The 26281-nt window shown below is 55.8% G+C and overlaps 1 protein-coding gene and 1 non-coding gene across 2 annotated transcripts in view; one reads left to right on the top strand and one right to left on the bottom strand.

Annotated features, from left to right (window-relative positions):
• Positions 1–24534, top strand: part of STK10 (serine/threonine kinase 10) — an 80914-nt gene extending 56380 nt beyond the window's left edge. The window contains exons 7-19 of the mRNA XM_040972231.1: positions 368–449; positions 3702–3836; positions 5062–5565; positions 7777–7907; positions 11555–11678; positions 12097–12276; positions 14746–14838; positions 16214–16343; positions 17542–17666; positions 19072–19260; positions 20070–20195; positions 21825–21938; positions 22441–24534. Of these exons, the coding sequence (XP_040828165.1) occupies positions 368–449; positions 3702–3836; positions 5062–5565; positions 7777–7907; positions 11555–11678; positions 12097–12276; positions 14746–14838; positions 16214–16343; positions 17542–17666; positions 19072–19260; positions 20070–20195; positions 21825–21938; positions 22441–22581 (2074 nt within the window). The 3' untranslated portion in view covers positions 22582–24534. The remainder of the gene's footprint in view (positions 1–367; positions 450–3701; positions 3837–5061; positions 5566–7776; positions 7908–11554; positions 11679–12096; positions 12277–14745; positions 14839–16213; positions 16344–17541; positions 17667–19071; positions 19261–20069; positions 20196–21824; positions 21939–22440) is intronic.
• On the bottom strand, positions 10493–10597 carry LOC121154531. The gene has a single exon (XR_005883546.1). It is a non-coding gene; the product is annotated as a U6 spliceosomal RNA (small nuclear RNA).
• Positions 24535–26281: the final 1747 nt, after the last annotated feature.

The raw sequence follows: 26281 nt of genomic DNA, 5'->3' as shown, positions 1-26281 counted from the left end.
AAAGACCCTGCGTGAGTTCCAGATTTGAGCCCAACCCTGGCTGTTTGGGCCGTTTAGAGAACTACCCAGCAGGTGCAGAATCTCTCCTTCTGTTCCTCTCTGCCCTTCAAATAAAAGAAAAATGCCGACAACAACAAACCAAGAGCAAGCCAGAGACTAGGGTGGAACTGCAGCCTGCGGTAACACGCCGTGTGGCTTCGGCGAGTCTCCGTGTCCTGGGGCGGCTGTGACACTGTCACCGCTGCCCTCTGTCCTGCCGGGGGCATGACTGGGCAGCACAGGACTCTTGGGTTGGGGGTGGTTTGTGATGTCCTCGGGGATTTGTGTGGGCTGTCACCTTCTCTGAGCTCACCATGGGTCCTGCCAGGTCCGTGGAGTTCCGGGACTTCCTGAAAGTGGCCCTGGACAAGAACCCGGAGACACGGCCCAGCGCAGCGCAGCTGCTGGAGGTGAGTGGGCTCCGGGCTGCTCACGGCATGATGTGTGGGCCACTTCGTGATCGGTCATCCCCAGGCATCTGTGCGTGCCAGCTCTTTGCTGGCGGGGAGCGCCTGGAGCACAGAGCTGTGCTGCATGAGACACAGGTGGGGGAGCAGGTGGCAAAGGAATAGAGGTGTGGGCGTCTCGGGGGTCCCAGAGGCTGCCTACCTGCACACGGGGCCCAGGAAGGGGCTCTGAGTGAGCAGGAGGGGAGGGGGCGTGACCAGGAAGCCAGGGTGGCAGGTGTGCAAGGATCGGGGGTAGGGGATAGAGAGGAGCCGCAAGAGGTGCTGGGGGTTCCCCAGCCCTGAGCCTGAAAGAACACTTAGGGCTCAGCCTGCTGCCCTGTCCTCGCTAGAGCTAGTGCGACCCAGGGTTACCTTTGCGTGTATGTGGCTGCACGTGCCGGAAGCTGAGAGGAAAGGAGGAAGATACTGCTCTGAGCGTTTGGCTCCTCTATGTTCCTTGGCTTTCCTGGAGCACCTGCTGTGTGCTGGGCACTGAGGCCGGGATGGCCCTGCCTGGGCCACAGGGCATTTCTCTGGACTGTGCAGCTGGGTGGTTCTGAGTGAGTGTGGTAGGGTCCTGGGTTCCAGTCCCAACCCTGCCTGACGGTGAGTACATCTGAGCGGATTCAGTGCCCCCTTGGTACTGGGCGACTTGGTGAGAATTAAATGAGAAGATACTGCAAAGGACTTAGCTCTGCCGGGCAGCACCCTGCTAAGGAATGTTGGAAGGACTGAATTCCTACATTTGCTGCAAATGCGCAGGAACCAAGAGGCAGGGCAAGGTCGGTGCAGTGAGGGGGTGGTGTCCCGCGTGGACTGCTATGCGAGGGGCTTGGGCTACAGAAGCTTCCGTCAGCTGTGAGCAGGCCCCCTCCTCCTGCCCCGGGACATCCGGCCTCCGACATTCCACGGGCCAGGCCAGCTGTCGGCCATCCCCCCTGAGCAGCCTGTTGAACCTCAGCCTGAGCCGGGAATGTCCGTCCCGTGTTTGGATACAGTGCCAAACTCAGCATTCTTAGCGTGCAGCAGCAGGGGCCACAGGACACAGAGGCAAAAACTCGAGGCGAGCACACACCTTTCGGTGCCAGCCTGGTCCATGAGTCTTTTCCTTGCTGAGTTAGGGAGGGTTAGAGTTATCACTCCCTACAAGGGAGGGCGCTAGGGCTCAGCCCCGGGGGCACCTGGCTTGGAGTGGCAGAGGAGGGCTCAGCCCCCTGTGGGGCTGTCTGTGTCCCCACCTTGGTCCTTGCACCTGTGGGTCCTGGAGAGACTTTAAAGATTTACTTATTTAATTGGAAAGTCAGATATACAGAGAGGAAGATCTTCCATCTGATAACTCGCTCCCCCAAGTGGCCACAAAGGCTGGAGCTCCGCAGATCCTAAGTCAGGAGCCAGGAGCTTCCTCTGGGTCTCCCACACATAGGTGCAGGGTCCCAAGACTTTGGGCTGTCCTCAACTGCTTCCCAAGCCACAGGCAGGGAGCTGGGTGGGAAGTGGGGCTGCCGGGATTAGAACCTGTGCCTACATGGGATCCCACCATATGCAAGGCAAGCATTTTAACTGCTAAGCTGCTGCGCCAGAACCCCCCATGCTGTTTTTTGAGGACTTCATTGGCTCGCACACTGTTGAGCCCACATCACTTAGTGCTGAGTAATCCAGGCTCTGGCATCTGCTTTGCTCATCCTTGTGCTGCCTCGGTTTGCCCATCTGGGAGCTGGGCCCACCCCAGACTGAAAACCGGTGGGCGTGTGTGTGTGCTGTTTCAGCCCTCTACTGTCACTGGACACTACTCCTCAGGACCTGCTTGGAGTCCCCCCCCCTTTTTTAATTGATCTATTCTTATGGGCCAAGCATAATGGTTCAATGGCTAAATCCTTGCCTTGCAAGCACTGGAGTTACATATGAGCACCGGTTCGTGTCCTGGCTATTCCACTTCTCATCCAGTTCCCTGCTTGTGGCCGGGAAGGTAGTTGGAGAAGGCCCACCCTGCACCCATGTGGGAGACTTGGAAGAAGCTCCTGACTCCTGCTTCTGATAGACTCAGCTCCGGCCATTGTGGCCATTTGGGGGGTGAACCAGCAGACAGAAGATCTTTCTCTTTGTTGAGTGATGCGTGGCTGTTGATGCCAAAATCCACTGAACCTACTAGTTAAGGAGCTTTGCTCTGAGGTATGCCATGCCTCTGTAGAATATACATGATGTGGATATAGGCATTGTGGCATAATGAGTTAAGCCACCACTTGCAATGCCAGCATCCCATGTTCAAGTGCCAGCCCTCCAATTGTGATCCAACTTCTTGCTAACTCACCTGGGAGGCAGTGGGTGCTGGCCCAAGTACTTGAATCCCCACTTCCCTGTGGGACACAGCCCTAGCTACTGTGGCCACTCGCGGAATCCACGGGAGATCTTTCTCTGTCACTCTGCTTTCCAGATACATAAATCATTTTATTTACTTATTATTTTTATTTGAAAGGCAGAGTGACAGAGCCGGGACAGAGAAGTCTTCCTTCTGCTGGTTCACTCCTCAAATGGCCCCCACGGTTAGAGCTGGGCCAGGCTGAAGCCAGGAGCCAGGAGCTCCACCAGGATCTCTCACGTGGGTGAGCCAAGCACTTGGACTGTCCTCTGCTGCTCTCTCAGGGGCATTAGCAGGGAGCTGGAAAGGGAGGTGGAACAGACAGGACACGCACCAGAGCCCATGTGGGATGTCAGTGTTACAGGTGGTAGCTTAATGTGCTATACCACAACATCAGCCTCCAGGACACACACACACACACACACACACACACACACAGAGTGCACTGTAAAGCCACTTTTACAGCCTTGCAAAAAGAAAAAGAAAACAAAAAAATAGAAACACAAACAACCCCTCTCCTGATACTTCATCTTCGTGGCCTGCCTGTGGGTTCAACACGTCATCACTTCAGGGACCAGGAGGCCGTGGCTCAGAGAGGTTGAGTGACAGGTCCCGGGTCACACAGCTACTGAGGAGCAGGGCTGCGCTGGCTCTCTTCCCTGGCCCTCTTCAGCATCCATTGAGCTGTCCCTGGCTTTGCTTCGCCATGGTCATGTGCACATTTTGCTCAGGGCTGCCGCTGGCCTGCTCTGTCTCTGGAGGACCTGCTCCCCTCCCAGCCCTCCCCCTCCACCCCCGACTCCTCTCCCCTCCCCATCCCAGAGCAGTTCTAACGCAGGTGCCTCTTGCCCCACCAGCACCCCTTCGTCAGCAGCGTCACCAGCAACAAGGCTCTGCGAGAGCTGGTGGCCGAAGCCAAGGCCGAGGTCATGGAGGAGATTGAAGATGGCCGTGAGGAGGCGGAAGAGGACGATGCTGGGGACGCCGGCTCCGTAAGGGCGGCAGGGCTGGGGTCCCAGCGGGCCCGGGTGGAGCGTGGGAGGGAGGCCTCGCTGCCCCTCCTTGGCCAGATGGCCAGGCTCCCACACTGCTGCTTACGTAAGACGCAGGCCTGGGTGAGGCCGTGAGCCTACCCCTTGCAGTGGGCCCTTGGGAGAGGCCGGGCGTCCGGATGTCAGTGTGAAACCTTGCAGCTTTTAGAAGCTGCTAACAGATTCATTCCTCTTGTAGCTCGTGTGCAAAGCAAAACTGTTCTGGCAGCCTCAGGGCTACATGCATGCAGACACCTATGAGCAGGGGCAACGAGCCAGGCAGCAGCGCTGGCCACCTCGGGTGCCATCTCTGTGGCTGTCCTGACTGCTAAGGGCACCCACGTCTTGGCACTTTTGTAGCCCATTTGCAGCTTGAAACAGGAACTAAGCGAGAGTGGTGGGAGCCAGGCATCATCGCCTGTGAGCAGGCTGGATCCTGCCCTGAGCTGCCTGCTGTGTGTGGAGGCCTCTTCCAGCACAGGGTGGAGTGGGGGCATCAGGCAGTCCAGATGGTCCTCTGTGGCCTGGAGTCGGCCCCACATCCTGGCACTGTGGATCCACAGCAATTCGCTCATGTCTAATTCCATCCTGGAGGGGATGCTGAGGCCAGTGGTACACCCTGTCCAGTATGAAGGGGCACGTGGGGTCAGCACAGTCACCTTGGCCATGACGGAGCGTCTGCAGGTGTTAGACTCCAGTAGAGGGGGACCAAGGCTGAACTGAGTCCCAGAGAGATTTGTGGTGGCCTCTTTGGGGCTTTTAAAAATTCTAATCAGTTGCCACCTTAAAAAAAAAAATCAAGAGATGTCAAGTAAGCACCTGGATTGCTAACTTGTCCTGAGACCTGGGTCTGACCCCTAGGGTGGGAGGGGTGGTCTTCCTGCCTTGTCACGGTTGGCTTGAGTGGAGCAGCTGCTGCCCCTTTTCGATGGGCATCTGCCTCTCCAGGTGGCCACAGTGGGCTGTACTCCCAGGAGCACAAGTTACATGGAGCTACAGTTAGAGGTATTCAGGAGTCCAAGAAGTTGTAACAGTCTTCTCGGATAGGCAATAGGGAGTGGTGAAGACTGTGGCTCAGAGACAGGCCCGCTGCTGCCTTGTCCCACTTCGTGCTGCCCCACTGTGCCTCTGACCCCGGCCTTTGATGCCCAGCAGCATGGCTGTGACCCTGTCTCTTCTCTTTCAGACCCTGGGGAACCACACTCAGGATTCTGCTGAACTGAATCGCTTGAGTCTCCATGCCGACCAGGTCACCCAGGCGTCATCCTCCACCCCACAGCCCTCTGAGGATAAACCTGGCCAAGCCACCAGCACTCCAGGGGCTGCCCCCGCCACGGAGAATGGCCTGGTTGTGCCTGTGCCTCTGCGGAAGTCACGGCCGGTTTCGATGGATGCAAGAATTCAGGTGGCAGGGGAGAAGCATGTCACCGACCAGGATGGGGACCTCAGCCCAGTTGCCAATAGGTCCCAAAGGGCAAACCAGAGCCGGCCCAGCAGCAGCGCCCTGGAGACCCTGGGTGGGGAGAAATTGGCCAATGGCAGCCTGGAGCCCCATGCCCAGGCTGTTCCGGGTGCTTCCAAGCGGGACTCGGACTGTGGCAGCCTCTCCACCTCCGACAGCACAGACTATAGCACCTCCTTGTCTGCGGACCTGGCCCTGAACAAAGAGACAGGCTCCCTGTCCATCAAGGTAAGAGGCCCACCCAGGAAGTGGCCAAGAGCAGTCAGAAGCAGGTATGCAGCCAGGGCTGGGAGCAGGAGGTGATGCAGCCAGGGCTGGGTGTGCAGAAGCATTCGGAAGGATTCCTGACACCCACACCTGCTTTAAGGAGTTTCTCATTGGGTTCTGACTGTGACCTGCCGAATCGCTGAGCACTTCATGGGATTGAGCAGCATTCAGCAGCAGGCTTGGGATTGGGGTTTACATTGCCAAGTTTGGTTCAAGCCCTTGGTGAAACTTGGAAAGAGAAATACGTTCTAACGACGGATGCCTTTAAAGGTCAGCCGTGAAACCAGCTCATGGCTGATCAATGCCATGACGAGAAATGGGCTCCGGGCTCCTGTCCCTCCTTGTCAGCATGCTGGAGGTGACAGTGTGGTCAGTGACTGTGGCCACCATGCTTGGGATGCCACAGAGGGGCTGCTTCGTGGTCCCCCTTCACAGATGAGCAAAGAGAGGCTCTAAGAACCCTGGAGCCAGCCCGGGGCCAAGAAGGTGGCATTGGAGAGGTGGTCAGACGAGACTGTACGCTCTGGACCCCACATGGCGTCCTGCCTCCCCTGGCCTTCTGTCTGCTGGGGTTGCCGCCTTTCCCTGTCTGGTCTGATGAACCCCAGGGTGTTCCTGAGCTCCTTAACCACACCTGCCCTCTCCCTTCCTTTCTTCCTCCTTCCTCTCTTTATTGTTTTTTTTTTTTAATCTTTTTTTTTTTAAGTTTGTTTTTATTAGAAAGGCAGGTTTATAGAGATAAGGAGAGAAAGATCTTCCATCTGCTGGTCACTCCCCAAATAACCACAACTGCCAGGGTTGAGCTCATCAGGAGCCAGGAGCCTCTTCTGGGTCTCCCACACAGGTGCAGGGTCCAGGGGTTTGGGCCATCCTCTATTATTTTCCCAGGCCACAAGCCGGGAGCTGGATGGGAAGTGGGGTGGTAGTCAGAACATGACCTGGTGCCCATATGGGATACCACGCTTGGAGGTCACTCCCCTGGTGGCGATGATTCGTGTTGAAGCCTTGTTTTCTATAGCATAGGTGTGTAGTAACTTACATCTTCCTAGAAACTTAAAAAAAAAAAAATCATTCATTTTTATTTTGTTTGGAAGAAAGAGGCAGAGAGAAACCTTGCATTTCCTGGTTCCCATTCTAAATGCCTACAAGAGCCGGGGTGACCAGCAGAAGCCGAGAGCTTGGTAGCGCATCTCCCATGGGGGTGACAGGAACCCAGGTACTTGAGCCGTCAGCGCCTGCTCCCTCCCAGAGAGTGTGCATCAGCAGGAAGCCGGATTGGAAGCGGAAGCAGAGAAGCTGGGACCCGAACCCATGCACGTAACTATGACGCATAGGCGTCTCATGCAGCAACTTAACCACAGTGCTAACGGCCGGCCCTGGTGTTTGATTTTAAAGTTGAGGCTAGTTCACCTAGTGCCACGCCCTGTCCTGGCTGAGAGCAGAAGCTCCGGGCAGCTGGGCTGCTGTGATACGAACTCCCAGCTGTGTGAGATGTCAGTATCCCAACAGTGCAGGGATGAGGGGCCCTGAGCCCAGGAGCGGCTCTCATCTGAGGACTTTGGTCTTGGACTTCCTTTCCTCCCCATTCTGCCACCTCCATCTGTCGCTGCTGCTCCTGCCTGTCCTTGCTTGAGTCCTTTAGCCTGGGAACAGTGTAATTCCTGTGTAGAGTGGGGTGTGACAGCTCACAGGTGCTGTGCTGAGCCTCTGGGCAGAGCTCCAGGTGGAAGCCCACAGGAGAGAGGAGTCCAGCCATCAGGGGGTGAGAACTCTCTGCGGGTCTCTGGCAGAGTGAGAACAGAGCTCAGAGAGGCACTGCGGGCAGCCAGCCAGGCCCCCATGCTCCTGGAAGGTCCCGGGCTTGTGTTGGAGAGGCAGGAAGGACTGAACTACCCCCAGGAGGCAGTGGGTAGAACGGGAGAGGCTGGGAAAGAGCCAGTGTTTGATTCCAGCTTGCATCCAAATCAGAACGGAGCACCTGGTAGTGCCCTGTAAGCATTTGCCCCCGGTCCCTGGGTCAGGCAGCTTGCGGTGGGAGGGCCAGTGGGCAGCCTTGTTCTCCCTGGGTGGGCCTGAGGCTGGAGGAGCCAGGGGGGCTGTGGGCCTCCCCACCCCTGGGCCAGCCGTGGATCTGTAGCTGGAATGTTGACCTTTGCCTTCCTTCCTGGCCAGGACTCCCGGCTGCACAATAAAACCCTGAAGCGAACACGCAGGTTTGTGGTGGATGGCGTGGAGGTGAGCATCACCACATCCAAGATCATCAGTGAGGATGAGAAGAAGGACGAGGAGATGAGATTTCTCAGGCAAGTGTGGGAGGGGCCCTGGCTGGGGAGGGGGACACAGAGAGAGATGGGCGTCCTTTTTATGAGAAGACCTTGTGTCTGCAGTGTGAATGAGAACATCAGGGAAATGAAGGAAACTGGTTTTGTTTGGGATCCTGCACTCTCTCATGCATCCAGCCACCCATTTGCCTGTCCACCCACCTATCTATTCCATTTGGTCACGCATCCATCCATCCATCCATCCATCCATCCATCCATCCATTCGTTCGTTCGTCCTCCAACCTCCAACCATCTATCCATTTGTTCACCTGCCCACGCATCCATCCATCCATCCATACTCACTTCCATTGCTCAGCCCGTCCATGCATTTATCTGCCCAGTTATTCATCTCTTCTCTTCTACCCAACCAGCCAACTGCCCACCCATCCATTTCTCCATCCACCCACTAATTCAACCTCACATTCATTCCATAAACCCATCCAGTCATTTATCTGCTCAGTCATGCATCTGTCCTCTCACTTTTTCACCCACCCACCTGCCCATCTTTCTATCCATGTGTGCGTTCATCCATCCATCCATCCATCCATCCATCCATCCATCCATCCATCCATCCATCCACCTTCCTATGCGTCCATCCACCCAATCACCCACTTCTCTACTCATCCATTTGTCTACTCATCCATTCACTCCCTACGCACCCACAGGTTGGTGGCCCAATTAGATGTGGTGGGGCAATGTAGAATACTAAGATGACATCTGACCGAGGGTACTCTGTGAAGGAAGTCATTGTAAGTGCCTGGGCTGGGGGATGCTACCGCAAGCAGAAGTCCCCGTGGGCCTTACACAGAGCTGGAGCAGCACCTAGGAATGACTGCAGGGCTTGTGTAAGGAACTGAAGGCACAGGGCTGAGGAATGGGGCATGAGGTCAGGGGAAGCAGGTAGGATCCTGCTCACGTAGGCCGGGTGGACCAAAGACCGTGCTGGCACTGGGCTGCCTGCCTTCCTCCCATCATCCTGTTTGGGTTTGCTGCTGCTTGCTCTCCAAGCCGTCGTTTCTGGAGTTGGGATTTCTTTGCCACTCTGGAACAGTGTCCCCTGAAGCAGATACTGAGGCAGAAGCATCATGGAGAGTGGCCCTTGCCAAGCAGCCACTGCCTTGTCTTCCCTATCCGTGGAGCAGGTGCTGTTCCTGGCACGTTGGTTGGGACCTGGCCAAGCACTTGGCATGTGCATTCTCTGCTTAATCTCTCAGTGTCTGAGTGGGAGAGGTGGTTTGCTTCGTTTTACAGGCTACGGAAGAGAGACTCACAAAGAAGGGGTGACACAGCCCCCAAAGGGCACTTGGCAGGGAGGTTATTAGAGCTGAGAGTCAAACAAGGTCTCTGGCGCTGGAAAATATTATTAGCCATGCAAAGCCTATCCTCTTGCAGTGGTTGGTGGGCAGCTCCGTGAGCAGGTGCAGCTCCCACAGAGCTGCGGAGAAGGCTGGCCAGGCTGGCCTGGGGCCGGACCTCACACTGGAGAGCAATCCCAGGTTATAGACTGGGAGCCTGCCAAGACAGGGCCCAGGACTGTTGGGCCCCATTCCTTCACAGCCACCAGGGGGCGCCTGACTTAGCCCAGAGTCCCAAAATCTTTCGGCAAGCGTTTGAACTTCTTTACACTTCTGGTTATATAATGACAGTAGTTTTAACGCACTTGGCTAACAAGAAGCGTGGCTGAGACGTTGGGGGTTATCTGCAGGCCTCGTGTCTGCGAGTGCACACCAAATTAGAAACTTAAGGTGTTAACCAAATGGTTGCTGGGAGATTCAGTTCTTAAAAATATGTAATAGAATGTCATGGTTCAAAATTTAAAAATCAAAGAGGAAGAGGCCAGAGAGTGGTAGAACTCCCCCCTTCTCCTTCCTCTTAGAAGGTCTGTCCCCTCCCTGGCTGCACTAATAGTTTGGGTGTGATCTGTGCGGTCAGTGCTGGGATTGGAGAGTTAGCACGCTGACCCACGTGTGCTGCTAGAGTTTTTTCACCCCGTGATAGGCTACATAACAGACCACAGCTTCACTAACTGGGGGATCATCCCACACCTGTTTGTAACATTGTATTTTTAAAAATTTGTATTTATTTTTATTGTTAAGTCAGATATACAGAGAGGAGGAGAGGCAGAGAGGAAGGTCTTTCCTCTGTTGACTCACTCCCTAAGTGGTCGCAATGGTCAGAGCTGAGCAGATCCGAAGCCAGGATCCAGGAACTTCCTCCAGGTCTCCCACACGGGTGCAGGGTCCCAAGGCTTTGGGCTGTCCTGCTTTCCCAGGCCACAAGCAGGGAGCTGGACGGGAAGCAGGGCTGCTGGGATTAGAACCAGCGCCCGTACGGATTCCAGTGTGCACAAGGGGAGGACTTTAGCCATTAGGCTACCGTGCTATGCCATCCTGTTTTCTAAAGTTCTGCTTAATAGCACTGAATATAGAATTCCATCCTACAGCTATGTAGAGAGTTTCAGGATCTGTTGTTTTATTGGAGAGGCAGAGACACGGAGGTAGAAGGAGGAAGATGTCCCATCCTTGGATTCACTCCCCATGGGTGCCCACAATAGCTGAGACCAGTCCAAAGGCAGGACCCAGGGACTCAGTCTGCGTGTCATCCTTGCGCAGGGGCCATGCTAATCTTCTGTGTGTTGTTCCAATTTTAATATATGTGCAGCTGAAGTGAGCATGAGACTCATCTGGATGTCAGGTGTGGATAGTGGGGACCCAGTGACTGGGGCTGTTGCCTTCTAGAATCTGCAGTAGCGGGAAGCAGGAGTCAGAAGCAGGGTCAGAGTTCAAACCCCCGCGCCAGGCAGGCATGCTAGCTGCTACGCTAAATGCCTACCTCCACGTGGGTATATTGTAGCAGACTTACCTGGACTACGATAGCTGGGGGTTTATTTCCAATGTTATGTTATTATATACATTTTTATTTCACGGAGTAGAGTAAGGAATTCTTTCAGTCAGTCCCAGAAGTGGAACAACCGTGCTAAAAGACAGAAGAAGGCTGCAAGGTGTCTTCATGCGTGGCGAGTCAAGTCCACATTCTGTCCATCAGCATATACAAAAGTATCCACTTCCCCACACGCCCGCCTCTCTAAGCTCTTGGAAATGAAGCTTCTTTGAATTTGTGCTTCATCTACCTGTGGGTGATTTTACAGCTTCTTCTTGGAGGCTCAGCAGGTTAATCCTCCACCTGTCGCCCTGGCATCCCATTTGGGTGCCGGCTTGAATCCAGACTGCTGCACTTCCAATCCAGCTTCCTGCTGGTGATCTGGGAAAGCAGCAGAGGAGGACGCAAGTGAAAGACCCTGAAAGAAGCCCCTGGCGTTGGATGAGCTCAGCCCTGGCCATCGTGGCCATCTGGGGAGTGAAACAGCAGCACAGCAATGAATCCATCCATCAGTCAATAACGGTCTTCCTGACCTTTGATTGAGATCTGTGCAAGTTCACCCTCTTCTCGGGCCGAGCTCATCTTCTTTCACGTCTGCCAGCATGGTGACCATTCCATCAGTGCTGGATGTTACTCACCTGATGGCCGTCTCAGGAAGCCGCTGTCTTAGCTTGATCCTGCCCATGCCTGAGCCCTCTGCGGCCACCCCTTCTCACCGTGAACTTTTGCTTGTCCTTGTGCCTCTCCAGGCGCCAGGAACTCCGAGAGCTGCGGCTGCTGCAGAAGGAAGAGCACAGGAACCAGACGCAGCTGAGCAACAAGCATGAGCTGCAGCTGGAGCAGATGCACAAGCGCTTCGAGCAGGAGATCAACGTGAGTGGGAACGCGGCCGTGGGCACCTCTCGCATGCCCGTGGGCACCTCTCGCATGCCCGTGGGCACCGCTTACATGCCTGTGGGCACCTCTCGCATGCCTGTGGGCACCTCTTGCATGCCCGTGGGCCCAGCGGCCGAGTGGGGCGGCTGACTGTGCCTTCCCAGCGCCCTCATGTGGTCACCTGCGAACACGGAATTCCCAGGCAGGTTGCTCTCTAGAGGGGAAGCGACCCTCAGGCAAGGGTCTAGCTAGGTTGTGGTCCGCTCCCCTTTGGCACATGAGACCCAGTGACGTTAGGTGACTTGCCCCAAGTCACACAAAGCTGGAATGCAACCCCAGCTCTAAGCTCTCCCCATTTTCCCTCCCAGACACAAAGTGGCTGCGCTGACTTCCTCTCCCCTGCTGCCCCTTCCAGGCCAAGAAGAAGTTCTTTGACACGGAGCTGGAGAACCTGGAGAAACAGCAGAAGCAGCAGGTGGAGAAGATGGAGCAGGACCACGCCGTGCGCCGCCGGGAGGAGACCAAGCGCATCCGCCTGGAGCAGGACCGGGACTATGCCAGGTTCCAGGAGCAACTGAAGCTCATGAAGAAGGAGGTGAGTGAGCTGGGCAGAGACTGGGGTGGTTGGGGCCAGGTCGGATGCATAGGACCCCATTGCTGCAAGCTCGGCCTGACTTCACCCACATCGGGTCACCTGGTTAGGGTGTAGGGTGTGTCTGGGTGTGCTCACTTCAGCCACGTCCCGGCAGCCACTTTCTTGGGGTGCCTTCGTGTACAGCTGAGTCCTTGCTGTGAGGCTGTGCTGGCCTCCTCTGCAGCTGCCCTGGGAAGATGCTCTGGGGAGCGGGAAGGAACATTGGGATCTGGAGATGCCATTTCCAGAAGAGGGCCTGGGAGCTGAGTGGGAAAGCAGGGCATGTCTGGGCTCCCCCACTTTCTCCTCCTTCCATGTGGGAGGCCGCTGCTGCAGGCCACACTGCCCCCACAGCGCCAGCCCCCCGTATTTACATGGGTCTCTTGGTTGCATCAAATGGGGACAGCAGGTGTATGTAAATCCGGATGCTCACAAACACGCGGTCTGGCAGTTCTCAGGTAACACCTGCTTCTGGCTCTTCCAGTGTTTGGGTGTCCCTGAGGTGCTGTGTCGTAACTGGGGAAGGATCCCCCGGGAATTTGTAGATAAAGCTCAGTTGTTTTGCTCGGGAGGAATTGTGCGGCCCTCGGGGACTGTTGAAGAAAGGTGACCTCATGCATCTGTCTACAGTGCTTAGTCTGTGTTGGCCGCCCTCGGGGGCTCCAGCATATGCCCCTTCTTGTGCCACCTGCATAAGTGGCTCTGGGTGGGCCAGCGGGTGTTGCCGAGAGGCACTGGCCAGAAACAGGATGGTCTCAGTTTGTGTCTGCCACCTTTATTACTTTATCAGCAGGCAGGTCTGTGTGGGCCTGGTGCAAAGAGGGCAGAGGGAAAGAAGCAGGACTTGTGCCCGCTCTGCCAGCCCCTCTGCCAAGTCCTGCCTCCCCTCCGGGGTCACCTACTTTCAGAGTCCCCAGGTAGTCACTATGGGTATTCGTCCTTGAGTTTTCCTGGCAGCCAGCAGGAGCACGGGCCCATGTCAGCCTGCTGTACCATGTCAGGGACTCTGGGTGTGTCTGCTGTATGCCCCCCACAAAGAGATGGGCTTTCTCTCTCCTGATATTCAGGCCAAACCTCTGCAGATGGAGAGGTCTTCCGTGATGGGTGAGGTGGGCTTTAGGAAGTGGTCTTCAGGCCACAGGCACTTGCCCTTTTCCTAGGATTTGCTGCAGCTCCCACCGTGGTGGGTGAGTGGGGACTGGCGCCAGTGGTTGGTGGGAGAGCCCAGCACCCGTGCACATTCCCTCGCACACATGGGTGAGCAGGGGTCTGTAGGTGCTCCACCCCACAGAGGCCCTTGCAGGAAGCCAGGCAGGGGCTGGGGCACCTGCTGTGTGCCCGCCAGCCCCATGAGCTCCAGAGAGAGAGAGTCCCTGAGCTCAGCTGCTCCCTTATAGCATGGGAAGTAGATTAAAATAGTTCTAGGGGCCAGTGCTGTGATGAAACAGGTCTAGCCACTGTCTGTGGTGTTGACATCCGATATGGGCGCTGGTTCGAATCCTGGCTGCCCCATATTTGATCCGGCTCCCTGCTTGTGGCATGGGAAAGTAATGGGGGATGGTTCCAGTGCTTGGGCCCCTGACAACCATGTAGGAGACCTGGATACAACTCCTGGCTTCAGCCTGGCACTGCCCCAGCCATCGTGGCCATTTGGGGAGTGAACCAGCAGATGGAAGATCTTTTTCTCTTGTCTCTACATCTCTTTCTAACTCTACATTTCAATAAATAAAAATAAATCTTAAAAAAGTTCTAAGTGGCATAAATCTCTTCTTACTCCTATTAGAAAAGTCCGTACCATAAACACAGCTAGCAGACTAACCGAGTGGGAAAAAAGAGAAAAGATCTCCTGTCCACTGGTTCACTCCCCAAATGGCTGCGGCAGGTGGGGCTGGGACAGGCTGAAGCCAGGAGCCAGGAACTCCGTCTGCATCCCTGCATGGGTGTCAGGGAGGTGTCAGTAGTTGGGCCATCCTCTGCTGCTCTCTCAGTCACCTCATTAGGGAGCTGGATCAGAAGTGGAGCAGCTGGGACTTGAACCAATGCTGTGATTGGGCTGCCCCCGCTGCAGACTGTGAATCTCCCCACTATGCCTCAACACCGGCCCTGGTAGGAACCCCTAATTGCCGCTGACTGGGTAGACAAACGTGTCCCCAAGAAGCCTTCTTGTAGACTAATAGCGTGCAAGACTGTGCTTCTTGGAGAAGAATGGATAAGGGGACATGTCAGAAAGGCTTGTGAGAAGCTGGAAGTTTTCTGCAGAGGGCCAAGTTGCCACCACAGCCAGAGGGGTGCCGAGCAGCGGACCGCAGCGCCTGCGCACCCTGGGAGCAGGCCGTGGGCAGGAGGGGGCCGGATGGCTGGTCCTGCAGATGTAGCGTGGGAGATGTGACAGGTGCACTGATGACGCTGACCGCACTGTGTCCGGTGTAGGTGAAGAGCGAGGTGGAGAAGCTGCCCCGGCAGCAGCGGAAGGAGAGCATGAAGCAGAAGATGGAGGAGCATGCGCAGAAGAAGCAGCTGCTTGTGAGTCCTCTGGTCTCAGTCGGGGGCTGGAGGCTGCGAGGCTTGGGCTGGGGGAAGAGGAGCAATGCGGGGTGGGGGGTCCCAGCTTTGACACCCTGACGGGTGAACAGGAATCGCTTCTATCATGGCCGAAGCCCTGTCCCTCAAATGCCTGAATCCTGTGTCCCCTGCATGGCGCCCTGTTTTTACCTCCTCCAGGCAGCCTTCTCTGATTGCCCTCTACACAGCTAGAAGTAACACCTCAGCCAGTTACACTGACCTGCACCCCAAAGCCCCAGCTCCTGTGTGTCTCAGGGTCATTTGGAGGTCACATCTGCTTGACCAGCCTGGGAAGTGTCCCCAGAGGCCATCCCAGTCATTGGCAACTCATTCCCTTCTCCACCCCCTTGGATCATTGTGAATTAAATGTCTGCCTCCCCACTCCAGCTTCCTGGTCATCCGGCTCTGGGAGACGGCAGCGATGGCTGAAGCGATTGGGTTGCTGTCTGTCTTGTGGAAGACCTGATTGGGTCTCTGACCATAACCCAGCACCAGCTCTTCTGGGCATTTGGGGAACTCGTGTGTGTGTGTGTGTGTGTGTGTGTGCGCACGCACACACACACGTGTCTCCTTTCCCTCTCTCCATCACCTATCAAGTTAAAAGTTTTTTTTTTTTAAAAGATTTATTTTAGTTTTATATGAAGGCCAGATTTACAGACAGAAGGACATTTAGAGAAAACTCCTCCATCTGCTGGCTCACTCCCCAAGCAGTCACAACAGCCAGAGCTGAGCCGATGTGAAGCCAGGGCCCGGAGCCTCTTCCAGGTCTCCCACATGGATGTAGGGTCCCAAGACTTTGTACCGTCCTCGACTGCTTTCCTAGGTCACAAGCAGGGAGCCGGATGGGAAGTGGAGCTGCCAGGTCACGAATTGATGCCCATGTGGAACCCCAGCACTGCAGGTGGAGCCTACTACGCCACAGTGCTGGCTCCAAAATAATGGCTATTCATTATAAAAATAATAATGTTGAGATGTCCTCGGGCCCGGCGGCGTGGCCTAGTGGCTAAAGTCCTTGTCTTGAATGCACCAGGATCCCATATGGGTGCCAGTTCTAATCGCGGCAGCTCCACTTCCCGTCCAGCTCCCTGCTTGTGGCCTGGGAAAGCAGTCGAGGATGGCCCAGTGCTTTGGGATCCTGCACCCACGTGGGAGACCTGGAGGAAGTTTCTGGCTCCTGGCTTCAGATCGGGTCAGCACCGGCTGTTGTGGTCACTTGGGGAGTGAATCATCAGACGGAAGACCTTCCTCTCTGTTTCTCCTCCTCTCTATATATCTGACTTTGTAAAAGAGAGAGAGATGTCCTCAAGGCAACTCTTTCCTCCCCTGTCCTCTGCAGGACCGGGACTTTGTCGCCAAGCAGAAGGGGGACCTGGAGTTGGCCATGAAGAAGCTCACTGCGGACAACAGACGGGAGATCTGCGACAAGGAACGCGAGTGTCTCAACAAGAAGCAGGAGCTCCTTCGAGGTGGGCGAGCCCGTCTGGGCCCGGAGGCACACTGCGGACACCCCCAGTCCTGGGGAACGGGTGGGCTGGGAGCAGGTGCCTGGCCTTCTCCATCCTGACGGTGACGTCATCCTCTGTGGTCACGCTGAAGCCAGGAGCAAGGCAAGGCCACCAGCTGTCACCGGCACTATGGGACCTGCTTCCGGAAGTCAAGGGGATGCAGACAGGAAGCCTGGAAGAGCTGGCTGGCAGGGTGGTGGCAGAAACCAGATGCAGAGGAGCTCTAGTTGTTCTAAACGCTGAGTGTCTGCCAGTGCCACAGACCCTGCACCTCCGCTGCAGGATTAGTCCCCCTGTTGCTGCATTTCCACAGGCAGCTGAGGCAGGGAGGGGTCTTTGGCCCACATGTCTAATTGGGCTGCTCTAACAGCGTGTCCTTGGGTCCCGGGTGGCGTATACACAGCAGACATTGATTCTCACGTGTCTGGAGGTTGGAAGTTCACAGCCAAGGTTGTAGCAGGTGTGTGGCCCTGGTGAGGACCTGCCTTCTACTTCATACACACAACAGAGATGGCACCTTTAGGTAGCATCCCCAGGCCTCCTTCCTGGGGCGCTAAGCCCAAGCGTGAAGGCCCGCCCCTTCCAGAGGCCCCGCTGCCTCGTGGCATTATTGTAGCCGCTAGAATCCCAGTATCTGAATGTGGGGGAGGTAGAGACCCAAACAGTCAGACCCAAACCCACAGGCTGTGCAATGCCTCAAGGCCGATGGAAGACCAAGCTGTGGTCACAGGTGGCAAGGACGCCTGCCTGGCCCAAGTGTTTGGGCCGGTGTGGGGTCCATGGATGGAGTTCTGGGCTCCGGGCGCTGGCCTGACCCAGCCTTGACCTTTGGCAGCCCTTTGGGAAGTAAACCAGCAGAAGGCAGCGTTCTCTGTTTCATCCTCCTCTCACTCTCTGTCATTCTGCTTTTCAAGACCGAGCAGGTTTCTGTTCCAACCCAAGGTGCAGCGGAGCTCAGGCCTTCGTCTCTGGTTCCTCTGCTTTCTAACCCTGGAGCTCTGTCCTTGCGCAGGGGGTGGGAGGTGGTGGCCAGTGCTGAGCAGGTGGTTGACCAGGTGCGGTGAGGGCATGGGGGGAGAGAGGAGCCTGGCTGCGGGCACGGAGCCCAGGGGGCTCCACTAGGCTGCACACAGCTCACCTGTGGCTGTGTCCTCTGCAGAGCGTGAGGCAGCCCTGTGGGAGATGGAGGAGCACCAGTTGCAGGAACGGCACCAGCTGGTGAAGCAGCAGCTGAAGGACCAGTACTTCCTGCAGCGGCACGAGCTACTGCGCAAGCACGAGAAGGTGAGCCCGGGAGGGCTGCAGGGCTGCGCTGGGTGCCAGTGGTGCCTCCCCGCCCCCGGAGGAAGGACCCCCGGAGGGACCGCGAAGGGGGGAGGCGGAGCCGGAAAGCCGGGCCAGCAGTGGGGTCCCAGGACACCCGCCGGTGCCTCTCTTTGTCTTGCTTTCTTGGCTGTCCATTCCTGGTCCATGCCATTTTCTCGTTATTTCTGTCCCTGCCATGCATGCAATTCCTCATAGACCTTGCAGGCTCTCCCCCTGCTCAGAACCTTCCTCCAGACTCAGCCAGGGCCCCTGCAGTGTGCCCAGGGCGCCCTCTGCGTCAAACTCCCACGAGGGGACGGTGACAGTTAAGCTGAGGCCAACAGAAGCAGCTGGGTGAGGAGTTTCTTAGGGGAGAAGCAGAAGGCTTGGGCGCTCACCCATCCGGAGAGGCTTCTTGGAAGAGGTGATGCCCAAGCTGAGTTTTGAAATGTACTAGGTGTTGGAGGAAGAAAAAATGTCAAATGTATGAAGTTTATGTGAAATATAAATCTGCATCCCCTGTCTGTGATGACGGGCCAGCCCTGTTACTGTACAGCTGGCTTAGAGCCTGTGATACTGGCATCTTTTGTGGGTGCACATTCAAGGCCCGGTTCATCCACTTCTAATCCAGCTCCCTACTGCACTTGATCCTGGCCAAAAGGCCAAGATGCAAGTCCAGCTCTCTACTGAGCTGTGTGGCAAAGCAGCTGAGGACAGCCCAAGTGTTTGAGCTCCTGCACCCACTGAGAGAACTGGGTAAAGTTCCTGGCTTTAGCCTAGGCAAGCCCCCATTGTTGTGGTCATTTGGGGAGCTAGCCGGTGGGTAGAAGATCTCTCTCTCTCTCTCTTTGTCTTTGCACAGCTCCCACCCCACCTTTCTTTTTTTTTTTTTAAGTTTTATTTATTTGCTTTAATTGTTATTGACATTGTATTATGTGATACAGTTTTATAGGCACTGGGATTCCCCTCACCCCTCCACCTTTCAAATAAATAAATCATTTTTTTTATAAAGAAAAGAGCTTTGGCACCAAAATAAGCCTGTCTTTCCATTTCCATTTTCCATGTATGTTTTTGAAGTTGCTGTGCATATTAAAGTGTCGGGTATCTCGGGTGCTTACTTCATGGGATAGCATCAACACTGCATGTCCCAGGAAAAGACCCAAATTCAAAACTGGCTTTTGCACTATTAATAGTCAAAAAATGATGCCAAGCAGACCATCATAGGTAGAGGACTGTCCCTTGAAAAGAAGGAGCAGAGATAACTTGGCTGTGCGGAGCACCCCGGGCTGCCGAGTCCAGCCTGGTGGCCTTTGCCCTCCGAGCATGCCAGGTGCCTGGAGCCCAGCTGAGCTCGCCTCACCTCTGTGTGTCTCCTCCCCGGCAGGAGCGGGAGCAGATGCAGCGCTACAACCAGCGCATGGTGGAGCAGCTCAAGGTGCGGCAGCAGCAAGAGAAGGCGCGGCTGCCCAAGATCCAGCGGAGCGAGGGCAAGACGCGCATGGCCATGTACAAGAAGAGCCTGCACATCAATGGCGGGGGCAGTGCGGCTGAGCAGCGCGAGAAGATTAAACAGGTGGGCTGGGCTGGCAGGGCTCTGGGCGTGGGGTGGGGTGGGGTGGGGTGGGCCGGGCTGTCGGGGCTCCGGGCGTGGGGTGGGGTGGGGTGGGGTGGGCCGGGCTGTCGGGGCTCTGGGTGTTGGGTGGGAGTGGGCTGATGGGGCTCTGGACGTGGGGTGGGCCGGGCTGTCGGGGCTCTGGGCTGTGGGGTACTCCGGGCTGTCGGGGCTCTGGGTGTGGGGTGGGAGTGGACTGATGGGGCTCTGGACGTGGGGTGGGTGTGCGATGGCAGTGCTGTGGGCACTGGGTTAGAGTGTGACCTCAGCCTGCTGCTATTGGAGGAATGACGTAGCACAGGGTTCTGGAAGAGCACCTGCAAGTCCCGGGTCAGGGCTGGGAGCCTCACCGGGTACGTGATGAATCTGTCCCCACGGAGCAAGGACTTTGGCTTTGTGCCGTCTTTTTCACGTGCTATTCCCTTCCATGGCTGTTGAGGCGGACACCTACTTCTCTGCTAATTAACCGCTCCTGCCCACTGGCATGCACCCACATGGCTGGGGCATGGAGCCAGTGGCCTGGGTGCCTGTGATTGCTGCGTGGTCCACACATGTTTTCCTGCACATCACTGCGGTGTGGTATCCCTGCCCAGAGGGCAAGAACTGGATCTTAAATGGTGGAGGTTACTGTGTGAGGGGAACAGGAAGGGGCTGAGCATAGACCAGACCCTTTGGCGACCCTGCCGAGCAGGGCTGCAAGAGACCAGCCAGGCTCCTGGCTCCCCAAAGCACCCACTCTCTCTCTCTCTCTGTTTCTCTCGGTGGGGCAGTTCTCCCAGCAGGAGGAGAAGAGGCAGAAATCCGAGAGGCTGCAGCAGCAGCAGAAGCACGAGAACCAGATGCGGGACATGATGGCACAGTGTGACAGCAACATGAGTGAGCTGCAGCAGCTGCAGGTTAGCAGCCGCCCTGCCCCGCCCCACCCCTGTGTGGCCTTAGCTTGCCCAAGCAGATGGTGCTTGAGGGGCAGTGGCTCCACTAGCAGGGACGTGCCCAGGTCCACTGGGCAAGTGATGTTGGGCAGAGCACATCACCCGGCCAAGCTCTGCTCTACACAGGCCTGGGATGGATTGGGGGTAGGGTGGACTCCCATTGCAAGATTCAAGCGAGGATTTGTGCAAGCGGTGATGGCTCTGCAAAGGCCCTTGCCCGGGCCAGGCAGGTGGGACAAGCTGCTGGTTCTTCCAGTTCTTGCTGTGTCCTGAGGGTTATGTGTCACCTCTTGTCTGTTAAGACTTGGGCCCACACAGGAGAGGCCTGTCCCACGAGCTGGTACTTGGAGCCCCCTTGTGGTGGAACGAGGCAGTGTCGGCCCAGGGGCGAGGGCTGACCAACCTGCATGACCTCAGGACTGACCTCAGCACGGCTCAGGCTGCTGGATCTGTCTGGCCATTTCTGGAGAGTCAGAGAGGAGCAGAGAAAACAGTGCAGTGGTTTTTGTCTGCCACTGTGTCAATTTTACTGATTTTTAAAAGATTTATTTATTTGGGGCCCAATGCAGTGGTTCAATGACAATCTTCACCTTGTATCCACCAGGATCCCATTAGGGTGCCAGTTCTTGTCCCACTTGCTCCACTTGCCATCCAACTCCCTGCTTGTGGCCTGGGAAAGCAGTAGAGGACACGATCGAAAGCCTTGGGATTCTGCATCTGTGTGGGAGACCCAGAAGAAGCTCCTGGCTCCTGGCTTCGGATCAGCTCCGCTCTGGCCACTGCAGCCACTTGGGGAGTGAACCAGCAGTTGGAAGATTTTTCTTTGTCTCTCCTCCTCTCTGTAAATCAGCCTTTCAAATAAAAATAAATAAATCTTAAAAAAAAAAAAAGATCGCAAGGCAGGGAGATGGAGAGAGATGAAGATCTTCTGTCCACTGGTTCATTCTTCAGGTGCCACCACAGCTAGGGCTGGGCCAGGCTGAAGCCAGGAGCCCAGAATTCCATCAGGGTCTCCCGTGAAGGTGCAGGGACCAAGCACTTGGGCTTTGCTGTCTTCCCAGGCTCATTCACAGGGAGCTAGATTTAAAAAAAAAAAAGGAGCATCCAGGATTCTTAACTTGTGCTCCAACATGGAATGGCAGCATTACAAGCAGTGGCTTTGTTTGCTGTTGCCTTACAATACAATGGTTTTATTTGTCTGTTTTAAGATTTATTTTTCTTGGAAAGGCAGATTTATAGAGAGAAGGAGAGATGGAAAGATCTTCCATTCACTGGTTCACTTCCCAAATGCCACAGTGGGAAGTGGAGCAGCCGGGACATGAACCAGCGCCCATGTGGGATCCCGGCGCTTGCAAAAAAGATTAGTCAGAGGAGCCATTGCACTGGGCCCCAACACGGAGTTTTTTTATGTGAACATCTGAAACAGACTGAGTGGTCAGAAAACAATGTTTGAATAAATTTGATAGGCTGCTTTACAGAGATGGGATGTTTACCAAGGAGCAGGTGTCCTTGGGGCTGCGTCCTGGGGTGGGTCTCAGCTCACCGCCTCTGCCATCCTGTTGTCTCACCTGTTCTGCCTGGACTTTGTTCCAGAATGAAAAGTGCCACCTCTTGGTAGAGCATGAGACCCAGAAGCTGAAGGCATTGGATGAGAGCCACAACCAGAACCTGAAGGAGTGGCGAGACCGACTCCGGCCACGCAAAAAGGTACGTGCGCCTGGGCTGGCAGGCTCCGGGCCTCGCGGTGCAGGACGGGGGCTCTGGAGCCCCGGGGTCTGTTCTGGCAACTGTTGGCTCTGCAGCCTTCGTCAAATGGAACCCAGCCTGAGAAGGAAAGATGTTTCCTCCAAAAAGTATCTACAGGGACCCCTGCGTCACCGCAGGCTGCAGCTGGGTGCTGGGTAGAGGCAACAGCGTAAGAACCTCAGGCACCTGGGTCGGGCCACTGTGTAACTAACACGTCTGCCATTCTCACTATTGAATCTCCCCCCCACCCCTTTAGCTTCTGACTGCTCCCCCAACCCCACCTAGATTGTCCGAACTCCATCCCTTGGCCCGCAGCAAGAGGAGGAAGTGGTGGGAGAAGGGATTCTGGGAGAAGGGAGAAAGTGACCCAAGTACTGAGGGTTGGGAGGGAACTTTCTGGGGGCGGGGGGGAATGCTGGCGCCTGGGGATCTGACCGGTGCCTTCCGCCTTGTCTGTCTGCAGGCTCTGGAGGAGGATCTGAACCAGAAGAAGCGAGAGCAGGAGATGTTCTTCAAGCTGAATGAGGAGGCCGAGTGCCCGAACCCCACCACGCCCAGCAAGAACACCAAGTTCTTCCCCTCCAGCTCTGCGGAGGCTTCTTAACTACACCCTTCATTGCACCAGGCTGTTGGGGGCACCTTGGGGGTGCCCTCACCCCGCTCTGTGAACAAGGAACTCAGGTCTGCCTTTCCTCTTGCTTCCGTGCCAGCTCAAGGCCAGCCCCACGCCCGCTGCGGAGCGCCCGGGCACCTGACTTCTGCACCCAGGCCCTGGTGTGCGTTCTGCCTGAGCCTGGATCCCTGCGGGCTGCAGCAGGTGGAGTCGAGGTCTGGATGCTCTGGGTGCTGGAGAGCCGCCTGCAGGCTGCCTCTGGACACTGCAGCGCTGCCCACGATGCCACCGCAGTGTGAGTCTTGCTGGCTTTCCAGCCATTCCAAGCTGACTCAGGCCAGAAGCAAGGCCCCTAACCTCAGGGGGTGTTCCTCACTCCTCCGACTCCCCCATTTTGCCTTCTGCTTCCTGCAGTGTGTGTCTACATGCAGGGGAGAGGCCGGAGGAAGGAGGCCTGATCATGGGTTGTGCTGTTCATGGGTGCTTTGTGCCATCATGTGCCTGCCCTCCCTGTACCTGTGTGCCCACCCTGTGTGCATGCGTGGCCCGGCCTCTGGTGCTTGCCTGCGCCCGGGGCGCTGGGTGTGCGGAGTGGAGCAGCTGGTGGGGAACATGCTGGCTGTTGGCACACGAGGCCCTGAGAAGGCACAGGCTGTCCTGCCAGTCACATAGAGATGGCTTCCTCAGCACACAGAATCTGCCCACCGTGGGCTGCCCATGCCTGCTGCTTTTCCAGCCTGCCTGCGTGTAATGTGGGAAGGCTGGATTCTTCCGCCCTGGGAACCCCATCTTGCATTGCAGACTGAGCCTAGCAGTCCCCTGGAAAGTCTTTTCAGGATCAGAGAGCACCAGTGGGTGACTCCTGCCCCCAGGGACATGGCAGACATGGAGGGTCTGTGCTCAGCCCGACTCCTGGGCTTTCGATGTCTCGGTAGCCTGACCACAGAGGCTGTGGAGCATGGGAGCCCTGAGAGCCGGTGCTGCCAGCATGCCGTGCATGCACAAAGCCACCTTGTTTAGCCTTCTTGTCCCACTAAAGCCCATCTGGGCGGCCCCTGTGGGAGCACGCATGCTTTAAACGCCCAGGAAATGGTAACTGGGAGAAGTCCTCAACACGGGCGTGTTCCGTGTGGGTGCTGTTTGCCCGGCGCAGGGTGCCCAAGGTGCCCTGGAAGGTCATTGTCTCCCTCCTGTCTTTTTAAAGAGCCGGCTCCTTGCTGCTGCTCAGAGCAGTTAACTGGATGCCAGGGAAGGGAAGGGCTGTGCTTCCACAGGACAGGGGACCCCGACAGGCCTTACGGGTGCCAGAGCCACGCTCCCACGCACAATAATCATCTCCTTTCTGTTGCTTGCGTGCCCAGCAGAAGCTGGAAAGCCTGAAGCAGCCGCAGTCAGGGTGGGCACACCCTGTGCCCACTTGTGCCAGCCTGCGCTGATAGAGAATCAGGTGGGGCGGGCTGCAGGTGGTGGGCACTTTGTTTACAATACTTCCATCGGCAGCCGGGCCGTGAGAGGCCAGTTCGCCGGTTCAGGTATGGAAGGCTCTGAACAGTCCAGGGTTTGGCCTGTCGCTTGCACCGCCCGGAGCCTGTTCCCTTGCCCCAGCGTCTTTGCTGGAGCTGGGAGTCCAGCCAGGTTGGAGCCCCACCTGCCGAGCCACCATGCAATGTGCCTGCTGCTGAGAAGGCCCGTGCAGTGGTCCTGTGCTCAACATATTCTGTGTGAGGTACAGACAGAACTGCTGGTCCTTCCCAGTCTTTTTGTTGTTGTTGTTGTTCCTAGCAGAGTAAATAAAACTAACTTATATTTTCCCCCCGATGAAGGATAGAAGTTATTTTTATGTAGTTTCCAGACTTTGTATACGGAACTTTTGTAAGATGCGCTCCGCAAAGTGGACTGCAAAGATGTAAATAGGCTTCTAATAAAATAACAAAGTGGTTTGCATATTTGGGGCTGTCCTTTTGGGCGCGGGGGTGAGGAGGAGGCCAGCATGTTGGTCCTCCTTTGCCTGGCCGGAAAGGGTTTGTCGTCTGCAGCACAGGTGACCCCCACTCCCCCCACCCCCAGCAGCTCCCAGGTCATGGCAGCGCCTTAGGCTTTGAGCGTGTTTCTGAAAGGAGTGATGCCTGGCCAGCTGTGTGTGTCTGTATGAATGGACTCCCTCCAGACATTTCGCTTCACTCTCTTCTCACCCCGAGATACTAGGTTGGGAACATGTTGAATCCTTTGGCTGTCGTTTGGGTACTAGTCTGGAAGTTGGCTGACACCCAAAGGTCCATCTGCAAAAAGTCTTAGGGTACTGGTACTGGCAGGTGGCAGCTTCATCCACTTACGGTATCTGGTGATGCTGTTGGATTAGGTAGAAGGAAGCACGGTGGGTTTATAAGGACAGACACAGATGGACAGCGCACCCCCTGTCTGTTGCCATGGGACCCCTCCTGGAAACTGCCAGCAAGGACATCAGGCGGGGCCTCCCAGGCTCGAACTGAAGAAGGCATCACACTTATTTCAGACATGAAGAAATGGATCTGGGATGAGGGGAAGGACCAGGCTAACCCGCACACCGTGCTGCTGGTGCCTTCAGAACTCACACAAGGGCCTACCGTCACATGGATCCCTAGCCACCAGCTGTTTGCCGCCTTTTAAGATTTATTTATTTGTTTGAAAGATTTCTAGGTGAAGATGTCCAGCCACTGGTTCTTCCCAGATGGCTGCAATGCCCAGGGCTGGGCCAGGAGTTAGGAATCCCGTATGGATTTGTTCACGTGAGTGGCCAGGCCCAAGCACTTGTATCACCATCTGCTGTTTTCCCAGCTGTGCTAGCAGGAAACTGGATTGGGAGTGGAGCAGCCAGGACTCTGAACTGGTATTCCTATGGAATGTCGGCATTACAAGCAGTGGTGTAACGTGCTGAGCCACATCTGGCTGTACCTTGTTTAAAGGGACTTGCTGGCATCCTCCGTACCAATTTAGGAACCCTTATCCTGGGGTTCATGGGTAATAGGGAATTTTCGTACTTTAAAAATTTGACTGCAAGGTTTTTAAAAATATTTATTTATTTGTATTGGAAAGTCAGATATACAGAGAGAGGGAGAGACAGAGAAGAAAATCTTCTGTCTGATGGTTCATTCCCCAAGTGGCCACAACGGCCGGAACTGAGCCAATCCTAAGCCAGGAGCCAGCAGCTTCTTGCGGGTCTCCCACAGAGGTGCTGAGTCCCAAGGCTTTGGGCCGTCCTCGACTGCTTTCCCAGGCCACAGGCAGGGAGCTGGATGGGGAGCAGGACTGCTGGGATTAGAATCGGTGCTCATATGGGATCCCAGTGCACTTAAGGCGAGGACTTTAGCTGCTAGGCTACCATGCCAGGCCCTGATTGTGACTTACTGGCCTCCGGCTGGACTGAAACGCTTTCACGGTGGACGTAGGTAACAGCACAGTGCTGTCAGCAAAACCTGACTTTCCCTGGTAGGGAGGACACAGCACATCGCAGCTGCCGATACATCAACTACACGGCTTGTCACTTACAGTGAAACTTGTTACACTTCAGAAAGTTCATGCAATTAAGAGGCATGTTTATTTTGGCACTGAAACCAATTTCAAAATTTCATATGAGACATCTTCAAATCATTCTTGGAAAAAAAATGTGATTTAGCAAAACAAAATACAAGACCTCAAACTTTTTTTTTTTTTT

The sequence above is a fragment of the Ochotona curzoniae genome, unplaced genomic scaffold, assembly GCF_017591425.1.
Source record: "Ochotona curzoniae isolate NIBS_2020 unplaced genomic scaffold, NIBS_Ocur_1.0 contig_1, whole genome shotgun sequence".
NCBI lineage: Eukaryota > Metazoa > Chordata > Mammalia > Lagomorpha > Ochotonidae > Ochotona > Ochotona curzoniae.
The sequence above is the reverse complement of the archived record's forward strand: the minus strand, read 5'-3'. Positions and strand labels throughout refer to the sequence as shown.